The 16,731-nt window shown below is 52.0% G+C and overlaps 1 protein-coding gene across 1 annotated transcript in view; it reads left to right on the top strand.

Moving 5' to 3' along the window:
• Positions 1-16,731, top strand: part of LOC140424846 (integrin beta-1-like) — a 213,064-nt gene that overhangs the window by 121,176 nt on the left and 75,157 nt on the right. The window contains exon 9 of the mRNA XM_072508338.1: positions 15,060-15,069. Coding sequence (XP_072364439.1) covers positions 15,060-15,069 — 10 coding nt within the window. The remainder of the gene's footprint in view (positions 1-15,059; positions 15,070-16,731) is intronic.

The raw sequence follows: 16,731 nt of genomic DNA, 5'->3' as shown, positions 1-16,731 counted from the left end.
GTGGAGGTCAGCTTCTCTACCCTGCGTCTCGCCATGGCGGGGGACTTATTAGCCCTGGAGAAGGTGACATTTGCCCTAAGGGGGGTTGGGGAGGGGGGGGGGGGGGTGCGGTTTGCGAGTGATGGGTTCCACAATAGTTGGGGTTTGTTCATTTTGGAGATTTGGTTGCCGTCGACTGTTAAGGGGGGGGGGGGGGTTCTTACTGGGTGGGAGGTAGATGTCTTAGCTTTGGGTGTGTCTTAAAATGTTGGGTGTGTGTTTTTTTGTAAAATTTAAAATGTTGAAAATTGGAATAAAAAAACTTTTCAAAAAAACTTCAGAGGGTTGAACTTAAAGGTGTGAACATCATCTTCTGATTGCATACTTTTCCCAAATTCTTCTTCCTTACTTTGCTAAGCTCAGCTCTAATAACATATCCTCACCTGTAAATGTGTTTCCTTTAAGGGTTCGGTGTCTTGCAGAAAAATCCTTGTACAGCTGGTGAAACATGTAGGAGTCAATTTAGCTTCCGAAATGTTCTACCATTGAATTCTGACGGGGCGACGTTCAGCACACTGCTGCACAATCAGGCTATTGCTGCAAGTCTGAACTCTTCAGAGGATGGCGCTGATGCTATAATGCAGACTGCCATCTGTGGGGTGAGTTGGAAAGACTTTCTTGTGACGGATCAACAGTCAGGACCTTTTTAACCTAAATGTGGGCGTTTCTGTGATTTGTGCTTTCAGTCAGGAGCTTGGCTGCTCAGGCAGTAAAACTTGGGTGCACCGTCTATTTTAACCATACCAGTGATGTGCCTTCCGAGCAGCACTGGCGTTGGAGTGGTTGGCGTCGCGCCAACCAGCGGCAGTTGATGCATGCGCAGGAGCGCCAGCGTGTTCCCAGAACCTCTGCCGTGATTCCTGCGCATGCGCAGGGGGTTTCTTCTCCGCGCCGGCCATGGCGGAGCTTTACAGCGGCTGGCGCGGAGGGAAAGAGTGCCCCCACGGCACAGGCCCGCCCGCAGATCGGTGGGCCCCGATCGCGGGCCAGGCCACCGTGGGGACCCCCTCCGGGGCCTGATCTCCCCGCGCCCCCCCCCCCCCCGAGGACTCCGCAGGCCACCCGCAGAGCCAGGTCCCCCCCCGGTAAGAACCTTGTGTAATTTACGCCAGCGGGACTGGCCGAAAACGGGCGGCCGCTCGGCCCATCGCGGAGCGGAGAATTGCCGGGGGTGTCACTGCCAACGGCTCCCGACCGGCGCGGCGCGATTCCCACCCCCGCCAAAAAACGACGCCGGAGAATTCGGCAGCCGGCATCGGGGCGGCGGGGTGGGATTCCAGCTGCCCCCCAGCGATTCTGCGGCCCAGCGGGGGGGGTCGGAGAATCCCGCCCATACAATACCTCAATTCTGAGGCCAATTTCGAGCTTGGTGAGTAAAAGCTGTTTTCCCTAATGTGCAGAGCACATCTGCTGATGTAGTCTGTGGTGCTTCCTGTGCCTGCAGAATGTGCCATTTGACCTCCTGCCTTTATGGAGTGTACTGACTAACCACCCATAACTGTGGAGAATGCCAGCTGACTACCAGCTCTGGTGGCTGGCCTTAGATACCTGCAGAGTGTGCTAGCTGACCACCCATACCAGTGGGCCCTGCTGGCTGACTACCTCTCTCCTGCGGTGGGCATGCCTCTATGATTTTGAGGCAGTGACCTTATTGACGTTGGGTCTGCGGGCTGCGGAGTCCCAATATAGCTTATTGGTCAAAGGCCTTCAAACATTGAGCTCCCTCAGCTGACAGTACACTGTGATTTCTTAAAGTATGAAGCTTGGAGTGGCAGAGCCTGGATTATTCATGTGGGCGCCCCACAAAACAATCCAAGCCTATCTTAGCTGGGCCTTTTTGTCCCTATTGCCAGTGAAACTGGTCAGAGTCCAAACTAATTTCCACCGAGGGTATTGTTATGGCCCCGTGAGGAGGGGTAAAATTCCTCCCTTATTCTCCCACACCTGTTTTGACTCTAACAGCGTGTTATAACCCGACTGGAGGCCACGGGGTCTGCAATGTCAGAGTCCCAGTGACCTCACCTGACTATGATCTCCCCAGGTGAGGGAGCGGAGCTACACCTTTAAGCAAGGGTTCACTGGGACATAAATATCCCAGCCCAAGTGTGGGCCAGGTGCAGGAGACCCTTTGCTGATTAGGAGTTATATCTAGTAGATAAAATAAATATTGAGTTTTGTAACAGCCATCACTTCCGTGTGGTCGCTTGCCTAGAACTTTACAAAGTGACTCTTTCTGAATTTAGAGAGGATGTGCTTTGCCAATTCTGTACGGGTCCTACTGTTTACACTTTTAGGCTGTAAAGAATTACTCAGCCAGATTTTCTTAGGTTAAACAAAGAACAAGATAAGTTCATTGAAGCTCAATGACTGGAGGGTGAGGGAGGCGCGGACACGGGACTGGCCCAGAAAAGGAGAGCCCCTCCAATCCGGATTCATGAAGCGCATGTTGGGGCGCATTCCGGACCTGGAGATAGGAGGCCTGATAATGGGAGGGGACTTCAATACAGTGTTGGATCCAGCACTGGACCGCTCCAAATCAAGGACTGGAAAGAGGCCGGCAGCGGCCAAGGTGCTTAGGGGGTTTATGGATCAGATGGGGGGAGTGGACCCATGGCGGTTTGCAAGGCCGCAGGCCAGGGAATTTTCTTTCTTCTCCCATGTACACAAAGCCTACTCCCGTATAGATTTTTTTTGTTCTGGGCAGGGCTCTCATCCCGAGGGTGGAGGGGACGGAGTATTCGGCCATAGCCGTTTCGGACCACGCCCCACACTGGGTGGAACTTGAGCTGGGAGAGGAGAGGGACCAACGCCCGCTGTGGCGGCTGGATGTGGGACTGCTGGCGGATGAGGTGGTGTGTGGGAAGGTGAGGGGGTGTATCGAAAGGTACTTGGAGGCCAATGACAACGGGGAGGTGCGGGTGGGGGTGGTATGGGAGGCGTTGAAGGCGGTGATCAGGGGAGAGCTAATCTCCATCAGGGCTCATAGGGAGAAGACAGAGGGCATGGAAAGGGAGAGGTTAGTGGGGGAGATTTTGAGAGTGGACAGGAGATACGCAGAGGCCCCGGAGGAAAGATTACTTGGGGAAAGACGACGGCTCCAGACGGAGTTTGACCTGTTGACCACAGGGAAGGCGGAGGCACAGTGGAGGAAGGCGCAGGGGGCGACCTACGAGTATGGGGAAAAGGCTAGTCGGATGCTGGCACACCAGCTCCGTAAGAGGATGGCAGCGAGGGAAATAGGGGGAGTCAAAGATGGAAGGGGAGCCACGGTTCGGAGTGCGACGAAAATAAACGAGGTATTTAAGGCCTTCTATGAAGAGCTGTACAGATCCTAGCCCCCAGCGGGGGAAGAGGGGATGAGACGATTCCTAGACCAACTGAGATTCCCGAGGGTGGAGGAGCAAGATGTGGCTGGTTTGGGGGCACCAATTGGGTTGGAGGAGCTGAGCAAGGGTTTGGGGAGTATGCAGGCGGGGAAGGCCCCGGGACCGGACGGGTTCCCGGTGGAGTTCTACAGGAAGTACGTAGACCTGTTGGCCCCGCTACTAGTGAGGACCTTTAATGGGACAAGAGAGGAGGGGACCCTGCCCCCGACAATGTCGGAAGCGACAATTTCTTTGATCCTAAAGCGGGACAAGGACCCACTGCAATGTGGATCGTACAGGCCGATCTCGCTCCTCAATGTGAGTGCTAAGTTGCTGACAAAAGTGCTGGCCACGAGGATCGAGGACTGTATCCCGGGGGTAATCCACGAGGACCAGACAGGATTCGTAAAGGACAGGCAATTAAACACTAACGTGCAGCGGCTCTTAAACGTGATGATGATGCCATCGGAGGAGGGAGAGGCGGAGATAGTGGCAGCTATGGATGCGGAGAAGACCTTTGACCGAGTAGAGTGGGAGTACCTCTGGGAGGTGCTGCGTAGGTTTGGGTTCGGGGGAGGGTTTATCAGCTGGGTTAAGCTCCTTTACAGAGCCCCGGTGGCGAGTGTAGTGACGAACCGGCGGAGGTCGGAGTACTTTCGCTGTACCGAGGGACGAGGCAGGGGTGCCCCCTGTCCCCCCTGTTGTTTGCATTGGCGATCGAACCATTGGCCATGTCATTGAGGGAGTCTAATAAATGGAAGGGGGTGGTCCGAGGGGGAGAAGAGCATCGGGTGTCGCTATATGCGGATGACCTGTTGCTGTATGTGGCGGATCCAATGGAGGGGATGGTGGAGGTCATGCAGACTCTAAGGGAGTTTGGGGAGTTTTCGGGCTATAAGCTCAATGTAGGGAAGAGTGAGCTCTTTGTATTACAGGCAGGGGACCAAGAAAGAGGGATAGGGGACCTACCGCTGAGGAGGGCGGAGGGGAGCTTTCGGTATCTGGGGATCCAGATAGCCAGGAGTTGGGGGGCCCTACACAAACTGAATCTGACGAGGTTGGTGGAGAAAATGGAGGAGGACTTCAAAAGATGGGACATGTTACCGCTCTCGCTGGCGGGTAGAGTGCAGTCGGTCAACATGGTGGTCCTTCCGAGGTTTCTGTTTGTGTTTCAGTGCCTTCCCATCATGATCACCAAGGCCTTTTTTAAGAGAGTAGGTAGGAGTATTATGGGGTTTGTGTGGGCGAATAAGACCCCGAGGGTAAGGAGAGGGTTCCTGGAACGCAGTAGGGACCGAGGAGGGTTGGCGCTGCCAAACCTAGGGAGCTACTACTGGGCAGCAAATGTGGCGATGATCCGCAAGTGGGTTATGGAGGGAGAGGGGGCGGCATGGAATAGGATGGAGATGCCGTCCTGTAAAGGAACGAGCCTGTGGCGCTGGTGACGGCACCTCTGCCGCTCTCGCCGTCAAAGTACACCACGAGCCCGGTGGTGGCGGCAACGCTAAGGATCTGGGGCCAGTGGAGATGGCACATGGGTGAAATGGGAGCATCAGTGTGGTCCCCGATCAGGGGTAACCACTGGTTTGTCCCGGGGAAGATGGACGGGGGGTTCCAGAGCTGGCATCAGGCGGGGATTAGAAGAATGGGGGAGCTGTTCATCGACGGGACGTTTGCGAGCCTAGGGGCACTGGAGGAGAAGTTCGAGTTATCCCCGGGAAATGCCTTTAGATATATGCAGGTGAGGGCTTTTGTGAGGCGACAGGTGAGGGAATTCACGTTGCTCCCGGCACAAGAAATTCAAGACAGGGTGATCTCGGGTGTATGGGTCGGGGAGGGCATCGTGTCGGCAATACACCAGGAGATGAAAGAAGAGGGGGAAGCGCTGGTCGAAGAGTTGAAGGGAAAATGGGAGGAGGAGCTGTGGGAGGAGATCGAGGAAGGTCTGTGGGCTGATGCCCTAGGTAGGGTTAATTCCTCCTCCTCGTGTGCCAGGCTCAGCCTGATACAATTTAAGGTGGTTCACAGAGCGCACTTGACGGGGGCGATGTTGTGCAGGTTCTTTGGGGTAGAGGACAGATGTGGAAGGTGCTCAGGGAGCCCGGCGAACCATGTCCATATGTTTTGGTCATGCCCGGCACTGGAGGGGTTCTGGAGAGGAGTGGTGGGAGCAATATCTCAGGTGGTGAAAGTCCGGGTCAAGCCAAGCTGGGGGCTAGCAATATTTGGAGTAGTGGATGAACCGGAAGTGCAGGAGGTGAAAGAGGCCGGCATTCTGGCCTTTGCGTCCCTAGTAGCCCGGCGAAGGATCTTGCTAATGTGGAAGGAGGCGAAGCCCCCCAGCGTGGAGGCTTGGATAAATGACATGGTTGGGTTCATAAACCTGGAGAGGATTAAGTTCGCCTTGAGAGGGTCTGCGCAGGGGTTCTACAGGCGGTGGCAACCGTTCCTAGACCATCTCGTGGAGCGTTAGGTGAAGGTCGGACAGCAGCAACAGCAACCCGGGGGGGGGGGGAATGGGGGACTGCCTGGGAGGGTGGATGCGCAAGAGATAACATGAAGGGTTGGGGAAACTGGCACGTACGGGAGAGAGCCAGTGTACAAAGCTATGTAAACATATCATTTTGCCATGTATATATCTTGCTCTGTGCGATTTCTCGTTATTTTGTTACGGGGGGGGGGGGGGGGGTGGGGGGGGGGGGTTATTGTTTGTAAGGGAGAAAAATTATGTTAAAAAATTCTAATAAATATATTTTAAAACAAAAAGCCCTAGCCAGCACCGGCCCCACTATCTCGGAGAACTTTTTGTAAAACTCCGGATACCCATCCGGCCCCAGGGCTTTACCCGATTGCATGGCCGTCAAGCCCCTCAATATTTCTTCGGTCCTGATCGGGGCCCCCAATCCGTCTACCAATTCCCTGCCCACTTTTGGGAAGGTCAGTTCATCCAGAAAGCGTCTCATCCCCTCCAGCCGGGGAAGGAGAGCAGGGGGGGGTCCGAGGAATAAAGCTTACTATAGAAGTCCCTAAACACCTTGTTCAGCCCCGCCGAATCCCCTACCAAGTTTCCCCCCCCGTCGACTACCTTCCCTATTTCCCTGGCCACTTCCCTCTTCCTCAGTTGCTGTGCCAGCATTCTCCTGGCTTTCTCCCCGTGCCCATAAATCGCACCCCTCGCCTTCCTAAGCTGCTCCACAGCCTTAGCTGTGGACAACACCCCAAACTCAGTCTGTAGCCTTCGTCGTTCCCTTAATAGCTCTGCCCTCGGGGTCTCCGCATATCTCCTGTCTGTCTGTAAGATCTCCCTTACCAGTCGGTCCATTTCTGCCCTGTCCGTCCTGTCCCTATGTGCTCTGATCGAAATCAGCTCCCCTCTCACCACCGCCTTCAGCGCTTCCCAGAGCACCGCCGCTGAGACTTCCCCTGTGTCATTGGCCTGCAGGTAGTTTTGCAGACATTTCCTCACCCTCTCACACACCGCCTCGTCCGCCACAAACCGACCTCCAGCCTCCATTGAGGACGCTGAAAACTTTCCTTACAGACCTGCAGATCCACCCAGTGCGGAGCATGGTCCGAAATAGCAATCGCCGAATATTCTACGTCCGTCACCCCCGCTAGCAAATCCCTGCTCATGATGAAAAAAATCAATTCGGGAATACACCTTATGGACGTGAATAGAACGAAAACTCCCTCCCTGTCGGCCGACTAGCCCTCCGTGGATCAGCCCCCCCCCCCATTTGCTCCATAAACCCCCTCAGTTCTTTCGCCACTGCCTGCATCTTACTTGAACATGACTGGTCTAGGCCGGGGTCAAGGACTGTGTTAAAATCCCCTCCCATAATCAGCATGTGCGTGTCCAGGTCAGGTATCTTCCCCAGCAGTCTCTTTATAATATCCACATCATCCCAATTTGGGGCATATACATTGACCAAAACTACCCTCATCCCCTCGAGCTTGCCACTCACCATGACAAATCTGCCCCCCCCATCCGAGATTGTGCTGCCCGCCTCAAATTGCACCCGTTTGTTGACCAAAATCGCGGCTGCCCTGGTTTTAGTGTCCAGCCCCGAGTGGAAGACCTGGCTAATCCAGACCTTCCTCAATCTGGCCTGGTCAGCTACTTTCAGATGAGTCTCCTGAAGCATCATCACATCCGCTTTCAGCACCCTCAGATGCGCGAACACACGCGCCCTCTTTACCGGCCCATTTAGCCCTCTAACGTCCCAGGTGATCAGCCTAGTTGAGGGGTACTGTGCCCCCCCCCCCGCCGATCAGCCATCCCCTTTCTTGCGGCCGCCCCCAGCCCCTGTATCGCGCTTCCCCTGGCCTGCCTCCTGGCAGCCCCCACCTCCGATCTCCTCCATGATCCCGCACCTAAGTCCCTCCTCGTCAGCAGAGCAACTACCCCCCTCCCACCCCTAGCAACAACACCCTGTAACCTAACCCCTGCCATAAACTAACTAAATACACCCCCCCCCCCCACCTGGTTCTGTACAACAGCTCACCCAGCTAGCCTGGTGACTCTTGACTCCGGCGCCAACAAGTCTCCCACCTTTTGCTCCCTCTGACCCATCTCCCCGCCCATCAGCACCACTTCCCCAAACCAGCCATCCTCGAGCAATTGCTCTGAAAAGAAACAAACAAAACAAGAAACAAAGAGAACCCCAACGCTAGTGCAAATCAAATAAAACAGAATAAGTAATAGGCACTTCCAACCCCCCTGATCCGAACACAAAAAGCCCCCAGCACCACATACCTTAACTTCCCTCTTTTATCCCAACAAAAACTCAAGTACAGGAGGGAAACAGAAAAACCAGGAAGAAAAAAAAGAAAAACACATAGCACCAGAAAAATGTGTAAACATTGCTCAATGTCTTATTAACTCAAGTCCAAAAAGTCCTCAGTTTGGCACCAGCCCTTCTCTCTTGGTGAAGTCCATCGCATCCTCGGGCTCCTCAAAGTAATGGTGCCGTCCCTCGTGTGTGACCCACAGGCGCGCCGGATACATCAGCGCAAACTTCACCTGCCTCTTAAACAGAATCTCTTTGACTTGCCTGTATCCCTTCTTCTGGCCACCTCCACGCTCAGGTCCTGGTAGATGCGCAAGATACTGTTATCCAATTGCAGCTCTGCGTGCACTTGGCCCACTGTAGCTTGTCTAGGAACCTGTGAAACCGGACCACCATTGATCGGGGGTGGGGGGGGGGGGGGCACCCCGCTCACGGCTGCTTCGCCAGCGCCCTGTGCACCCTGTCCATCTCCACCAGGCGCGGGAAGACATCATCTCCCAACAGTTCTGGAACATGCCCGCCACATACTCTGCGGCATCCTCTCCCTCAGCCCCCTCCGGGAGACCAACGATTCTCAAATTCTGCCGACGAGACCTATTTTCCAGATCCTCCACCTTTTCTAGGAGCCATATTTGCTGGTCCTTCAGCCTCACCACCTCCGCCTCCACCACCGTTTGGTGATTCTCCTGCTCCTCCAGCGCCTTTTCCAGCTTCTGGATCGTACGATCCTGGGCATCCAGCCTATGCTCAAGGCGCTCGATAGACTTCTGAATCAGGTCTAAACTGTCCCACTTCAAAGCAGTAAAGCCCTCTTGGATGATCTTCAACAGATACTCTGTTGTTGGCTGGGCTGTCTGCACCGGGGTCCGGACATCGGTCATATTGTCCTCAGCAGCAGCTTCTGCACTGCCCTTGTTTGCCCACTTCTTCAGCTGTTTGCGATTCTTTCTGCTTCTTAATTCCATACACCTGTGTCTGGAGTCAGTGCCTGAGTGCCTATTCCTTCCGAACTAGCACTCAAAAGTACAAAAAAGTCGGGGGAAAAGGTCCAAAAGTCCAACCGGATCGAGAGCCACCAAATGTGTGACTTACTCCTCCATAGTCGCCACCGGAAGTCCGGAAATCATCTTTCATCTGATCCACCAACCGGGCCAAGTTCAATTTATGTAGCCTGTCCCAATCCCGCGCCACTTGGATACCCAGGTACCTGAAACTGTCCCCTACCAATCTAAACGGCAGTTCCCCCAGTCGCCTCTCCTGACCCCTCACCTGGACCGCAAACATCTCGTTCTTCCCCATATTAAGCTTATACCCCGAAAACTGGCCGAATTCCCCCCAAATTTCTATGATTTCTTCCATTCCCTCAACTGGATCTGAAACATACAGAAGCAAGTCGTCCGCTTACAGCGAGACTCTGTGCTCCACCCCCCCCCCCCCCCACCACCCCCCCCCCCCCTCCTCCACCCTCCCCCTCCTGGACCAGCCCCTTGAGGCCCTCAGAGCAATTGCCAGCGGCTCTATAGCCAGCGCAAACAACAGTGGGGAGAGGAGGCATCCCTGTCTCGTCCCCCGGTGCAGTCTAAAATAGTCTGAAGTCGTCCTGTTCGTCCATACATTTGCCACAGGACCTGGTAAAGCAACCTGACCCAATCAATAAAGCCCCGCCAAAATCCGAACCGCCCCAGAACCTCCCATAAATAATCCCATTCAACCCTGTCAAAAGCTTTTTCCGCATCCATCGTGACCACTACCTCCACCTCCCTACTTTCCGGGGGCATCATGAGCACGTTTAACAGCCTTCTTACATTGGCCACCAGCTGCCTGCCCTTAACGAACCCCATCTGATTCTCCACAATGACGTTCGGTACACAATCCTCAATCCTGGAGGACAACATTTTGGCCAACAGTTTGGCGTTCAACAGGGAAATCGACCTATAAGACCCACATAGCTCCGGGTTCTTGTCCCTTTTCAGGTTAATCGAAATCGTGACCTGTGACATCGTCTGGGGCAGAACCTCTCTTTCCCTTACCTCATTAAACACCTTCATCAGCACCGGTCCCAATATCCCGGAGAAAGTTTTGTAGAACTCCACTGGGTACCCGTCTGGTCCCGGGGCCTTACCCAACTGCATGGCCTTCAAGCCCTCCACTATCTCTTCCAACCCGATCGGGGCCCCCAGTCCTTCTACCAGCTCCCCTACAGAAAAGCTTCTTGACCACTGGATCCATTCTTTTAGCTCCTCTCTGAAAAGACCACAATGGATATAGGATGCTGAGTACAAAGATGTGAATGAGGGAGCTATGGGAGAAGTTGCGAAACTAATCTTTGGCACCTTAGATCACATTGTTCCTCATGCTACCTTACCCCAGGGACTCTAGCACAAACATAGCGGTGAGCAGCATTCCATTCCATAGATATCACATCTGGAGCTTTGTGGGGGAATAACAATTTGTGAATTACATATTGAACCAATGTGGCTCTGAACTCGACTCATTGACTTGGTATAACTATAAACATTTGTTTGTTGTGCAATCTGTTTGGCCACTGATGAACGGCATTAATTGTTAACCCATGACTCCCGTTTGTTGATGGGATGGTAGAATTCATTCAACTGTGCACCCTTCACTGTAGCATTCACTCTCCAAGGCTGCATTACTGTCTTCCTTTATATAACTTTTCCAAATTTGACGTGAGGCTATTGAGTTAATTTCAAAGTGCTAAATTAGAAGTCTAGCTTGCTGTTACTTTCTGGGCAATGGCTCTGAGTCCTGTGTAATTGACTTGGACCCTGTCCACTGTAGCGGCACCAACAAGTGAGTTTGTGTTCCAATAAGGGGGCCCAGAGCCCATCTGAGTGGTTCTCCCACACTTCTTAAAACCGCTTCCAGACAGAACCAATCTTACTTTCAATTTTGGAAGACAAGTTGGTGGCCCTTCACCTCTATTAAAGGATGGAGTTTGACCTTCCCTCTCTCACTGACCGCATGCTTCAATTTATCTGGAGCCTCACAATGCGCAGGTAGAGATGCTGCCTTTTATTCCCCAACCTACCCCACTAACACTGGATCCTGTCATTGTGAACATTGACACACTCCCAACAGAGACCATTGTAGCCATGTAAAATGGCTGCGTTCCGATTAATCTGGCCAAAACCCAGTTTGAAATGGCTAACCCGAAAGACTGCTGGGAAAAGCAGCTAAGAAGACACAAGCAGGCAGCTGCAGACAGTATTGCATATTCGGCTCTGGGGAAGTTAGCCCAGATCGATACTCAGGGCTATCAACAGCCCATCAACCCAGGTATTTGAGTTACATTCAGGACTGTTTGCAGCCCATCTATCCAGGCATCCACAGTTAAATCGGCTATCCCCGGGAACAATTGCAACATATTAGCAATTGAATATCGGGCCAGACCTGTCGGCGCCTGCAGTGGCCGAAACAAAGACAGGTGAGCGACCACCCCCCGATCGAGGAATCGCCTCACCATTGGACACATCGACCCCAGGGATTGGGGACAAATCCAATCACTTGGGACTCAGGGTCAAGGGCAGCCCCGGGAGGCGGGAAGCCCCTGGGCCCTATAAAAGTGAGGGGCCAAGTTCAGATCTCTCTCTCTCTCCTCTTCGCCTGCTCGAGACCTTCGCAAGAACAGCAACCGGCAACAGTAAGTTTGAATCCAGCGATCGCTATCCGGTAGAGACACCTAGCCACCGAACTGTAGCAGCCTTTTGAATCCCGCGGGCCAGATCTGATTGGCCAAGCCATTCGTTTCCCTGCCCTGGTGGGCTCTTCCTAAGTTAAGTATTGGCCAGTAGTGATAGGTTTATTATATAGAAAGTAGTATTAGGGTATTAATATTGCTTGTTTAATATAATAAATGACCGTTGTTTTAATCCTTACTAAGCGGTGTGCTGTATTATTAATCATAACCTGAACTTGAACCACGTGGCGGTATCATAAAGATACCTGGCGACTCGTGAGCAAAGGTGACGTAATCAGAGCCAATAGACTGAGGCTAAAAAGAGCAACACCATCACCTGTGAGGCGCCCATGCCTCACATGGACTTGTACCCATCCCATTTGGAAGCTGTGTGTGCCATCCCTTACTGGGGATCCCCCCTCATGGGAGCTTCACATACCCCCCTCATCTTTATTATGTGTTCTCCATCTACAGGTTGCAGATGCCCCTGTGACCATCACCATACCATCTGCAGCCCAAAACTGAGTCCGCCATGCCCAGGAATGTCGACTACAGGGCAGTGCTGCACACCAAGCTGTGCAATGTTTCTTTGGAGCACACAACCTTTGCCCCTCACTGTTGGGATACCTCATGCTTCCAGTGATTGCTGCTGCTGCATGCCCGCTCCTCTTCTGCACTATCTCCTTTCTGTGGCTTCAGACTGAGGTCCACATAGCAGCTGGACTTGCTTATCATCTGTGAATCCTTTCCATTTCACAACAGGAATGTCTGTTCTTTCTGACTCCTGTCTGCCAGCCCCAGAATTTAAATAGGAGCCTGGATGTAGTTCCCGATTACAAAGAGGACTGTGAACAACAGGTACTGCAGCCCCAACCTGTTTAGTATTAGTATGAATCATCCCTAATGTGCCACACTAACGGGCATCCACCCCATAACCTGCAGTCTCCGTGCTTCCTCTTCCAATAATGCACCCCAGAGACCCCCTTATTTGCCTGTCTGTCCCGCAACCTTGTCGGGGTCCAGCTTCCCTCCCCCACCAGTCTTCCTTCTGCCTTACATTGCTCGTCTACTTCATCCCCCTCCTTGCTCTTCTGCCTGCCATCGTGAGCCCTAGCCCTTTCCCCACCCCCTCCTTGTCCAGCCTTCCTTCCACATTTACCCCTACTGTTTTCTATTCCCCCACCTCCCTCCTTACACAGCTTTCCTTCCACATTGCCTCCCTTGTCTTCATCTGACCCTCCAACTCCTCCCTCCTCGCCTCGCAACGCATCGTGGTTGAACTTCGGACTTTTGTTGTGGTGGATGTCTGAGTTCCACAGCACAGTGCTGTCCAGGTAGACACTGGTGTGTGGAGCCATGGGCAAGCAGATCCCTGCATCCCCCAACCCCAGGCAGAGTACTGACCTGAGTGGGTGACGCAGGAGGGTCAATGGGTCCAGCAGCACTGCGCTGTCCATGAAGACCAGCTGGGCATGCAGATGGATGGCAGAGACTGCTCTGTCTGGCAGCGCATCAGGAGCAGCGCAACAGTATTGCAGGCAGACTTTGCATGTTGCACTCACCTCAAAGTCTCTGTCTTGGGCACACCACCCTTTACCAATTTAGTATGACATCGACGTAATTTCCCGCTGGCATAACACAAGATTGACAGGCCTGATGGAATTCTTGCGGGCATCTGTTTTAATGAGCATTCAAATGAATGCAAATTGAATCCCTGCCACTTTCCAAGAACGACACACCATTAACCCGCCATTGGGAGAATTCCAACGTGATTTTACACAAGTGGTTTTCTTACTTTTGAGTTCTCGCCAAGTTCTGTCTGTGTGGAGTTTGCACGTTCTCCCCGTGTCTGCGTGGGTTTCCTCCAGGTGCTCCGGTTTCCTCCCACAGTCCAAAGACGTGCAGTATTGGCCATTATAAATTGCCCTTAGTGACCAAAAAAAGGTTAGTTGGGGCTATTGCGTTACGGGGATAGGGTGGAAGTGAGGGCTTAAGTGGGTCGGTGCAGACTCGATGGGCCGAATGGCCTCCTTCTGCACTGTATATTCTATGTTCTATATTCTCTGCACTCGCTCGCCACCAAACCTGCCATGGGCAGGTTGGGAGAATTCCGCCCTCTATCTTTGCAAAGTACAACCTCGTAACAATGGCAATCAGATATATAAGCAAAATAATGCAAACACTGGCTACCTTACACCAAATCCCAATCCCTGTGCTCGCTGACCTACATTGGCCCCAGGCCCAGCGAAGCCTTATTTTCAAATTCTCATCCTTGCTTACAAATGACCTCGCCCCTTCCTATCTTTGTAATCTCGTGAGCCTCACAACCCTCTGAAATATCTGTGCTCCTCGACCTCTGACCCCTTGTGCATCCTCCACTTGACCTTCAGCCATCTGAAGGCTGAGTTATTGGAATTACCCCCTAAGCCTAGCCAACTGTCCACCTTTTCCTCTCTCCTTTAAGATGTCCTTGCACCTATTCTACTGCTGCCCTAATATCGCCTTCTGTGGCCTGGTGTCAGATGTTGATCATCTCCTATAAGCACCATTGAAATGTTTTACTATGTCAAGGGCAATCTAAATATAAATTGTTGTTGTTGTTGTTGATCGACCACCATAAACCAGTTTATTCCTGTCAATAGGATGTTGCTGTGTGCAAACTGCTCACTGCCTTTGTTGCTAAACAATAGCAACTGCACTTCAAAACATAGCATTTTGTGTAAAGTGTTTCTGACAGACATGGGAACAGCAAGTCTTTTCATATCCTTTGGAAGCTTTTGATGTCATATTTGTCTTGCTGGCAAAAGCTATACTTTGTCTTGAGTAAATTAATTTGGGCTAATGGGTTCCTGTACATCTGCCTCAGGACTTCCAAGTAGACACATTTCCTTTTGTTTCTTTGAGCGGGAACTGTAAGTTGACTTTGCAGCTGGAGCACAAGGGGGATTTGAACTCTCATGGGGCTGACAAAAGCAATCCAACTTTTGCTTTAGCTGGGCCACTTCTTCACTGCCTGTGGAACTGGTTGAAGTCTGCACTGCACCAACTTCAACCAGCTCATGACTAAAGGATGAGGTTCCCACTGTTATGCTTAGCATCCACACTCTGCTGTACAGAGCTCAGGGCATCTTGCCAGAATACCTGATCAGCACTTGCCAAAAAAAGCTCTTCCATGGTGAGATGATTGAAGGGAACATTCATATCGAAGTCAGAAAAAGTATTTCCAGGACACTCTGAAAGTCTCTCTGAAGGGTTTCCCTGAGACATGGAGAGATCTTGCACAAGATTCTCCCTTATGGTGCTGTTTCATTAGCTATTGCACCACCTCCTAGTAACAGAACACTGTTTCAGTGACCAGCAAGAAAGTGTTCCAAGTGCAACAGGGCCGGAATTCTCCAGCCGTTGGGATTCCCTTTTCCCGCTGGCAGCTCACCCCACCCCTGGTACCGTGGAATGGCTTCAATAGGAAATCCCATTGACAAGCAGCGGGAAGAGTGAATCCCGCTGCCAGCGAACGGCGAGACGCTGAGAAACAGGCAGCTGGGGAAACGGAGACTCCAGCCCCTGATCTCCCTATGCTTACATTTAGCGATCTTCCAACATAACTGAAACTTAACTCAATGAATTCTAGTTGATGTTGTGGCCCTCTTCAAATATGGATGACAAACACACACACCAGAAATAGTAATAGGTGTCCTATTTAGATCAAAGAGCCTCCATTTCTGAATCAGATGGGTATTTTGGATATCTTGATGTAGGCCCCAAGTAAAATGTTGCTGGTCACATTGCTGATGTGAACAGGACTGTAAGATAGATAGGTTCTTGATTACTAAGGGGATTGTGGGTTATGGGGAGAAGTCAGGAGGATGAGGATCAGAAACTAATAATCTTTATTGGTGTCACAAGTAGGCCTGCATTAACACTGCAATGAAGTTACTGTGAAAATCCCCTAATCACCATACTCGGCGCCTGTTCGGGTACACAGAGGGATAATTCAGAATGTCCAATTTACCTAACCTGCACATCTTTCGGGACTTGTGGGAGGAAATCGGAGCGCCCGGAGGAAACCCACACAGACACGGGGAGAATGTGCAGACTCTGCACAGACAGTGACCCAAGTCAGGAATCAAACCTGGGTCCCTGGCGCTGTGAAGCAACAGTGCTAACCACTGTGCTACCATGCCGCCCGTATCAGCCATGATTGAATGCCGGAGCAGATTTGATGGGCCAAATGGCATAATTCTGCTCCTATGTCTTATGGTCTTATCAATGATCCCATTTTGAGGCCGTTAACACCAGAAGAAAGATGTCAAAAATCAACATTCATATTTTGTGTAGTGTCCTGAAAGCTTTTGACCTGGTGTCATTGGGTCAGATTATTGGGGATATCAAACTGGGAAATGGCATTTTGTATGCCCTTCGGTAGCAAAGGCTTTTTGACATCCAGCTGGAGAGTCAGTGGGCAACGCTTTATTGAATCTGTTCTAATAGTTTAGGCGCCCTATCACTTGGTTTAGCTTGAGTTGAAGAAACTCATGTGCTTGAGGCAGTGTTGAAGGTGTTCAGTGGTAGGTGTCCCCAGGAATATTCCCAAGCTCAGTAAACTGCTGAATGTATGTTTTCCCATAATCCTTGGCCCCAACTGCAGTTCTGTAACAGTGGTGAGGGGGAGGGGGAGGCAAGGTCCACATGTGACCTCCTGATCCAACATCTGTCCTGTGGCTTGAATCAGCTGTGCACTGTGGTTGCAACAATTCTCATTGGGTTTTGATTAACTGCCTTGCCTCAGCAGCTGTCAAACCTTTGGCAGTTTGCGCGACCGTGAATTCTGTAGGAT

Source organism: Scyliorhinus torazame, chromosome 6 (genome assembly GCF_047496885.1).
Source record: "Scyliorhinus torazame isolate Kashiwa2021f chromosome 6, sScyTor2.1, whole genome shotgun sequence".
NCBI lineage: Eukaryota > Metazoa > Chordata > Chondrichthyes > Carcharhiniformes > Scyliorhinidae > Scyliorhinus > Scyliorhinus torazame.
The sequence above is the reverse complement of the archived record's forward strand: the minus strand, read 5'-3'. Positions and strand labels throughout refer to the sequence as shown.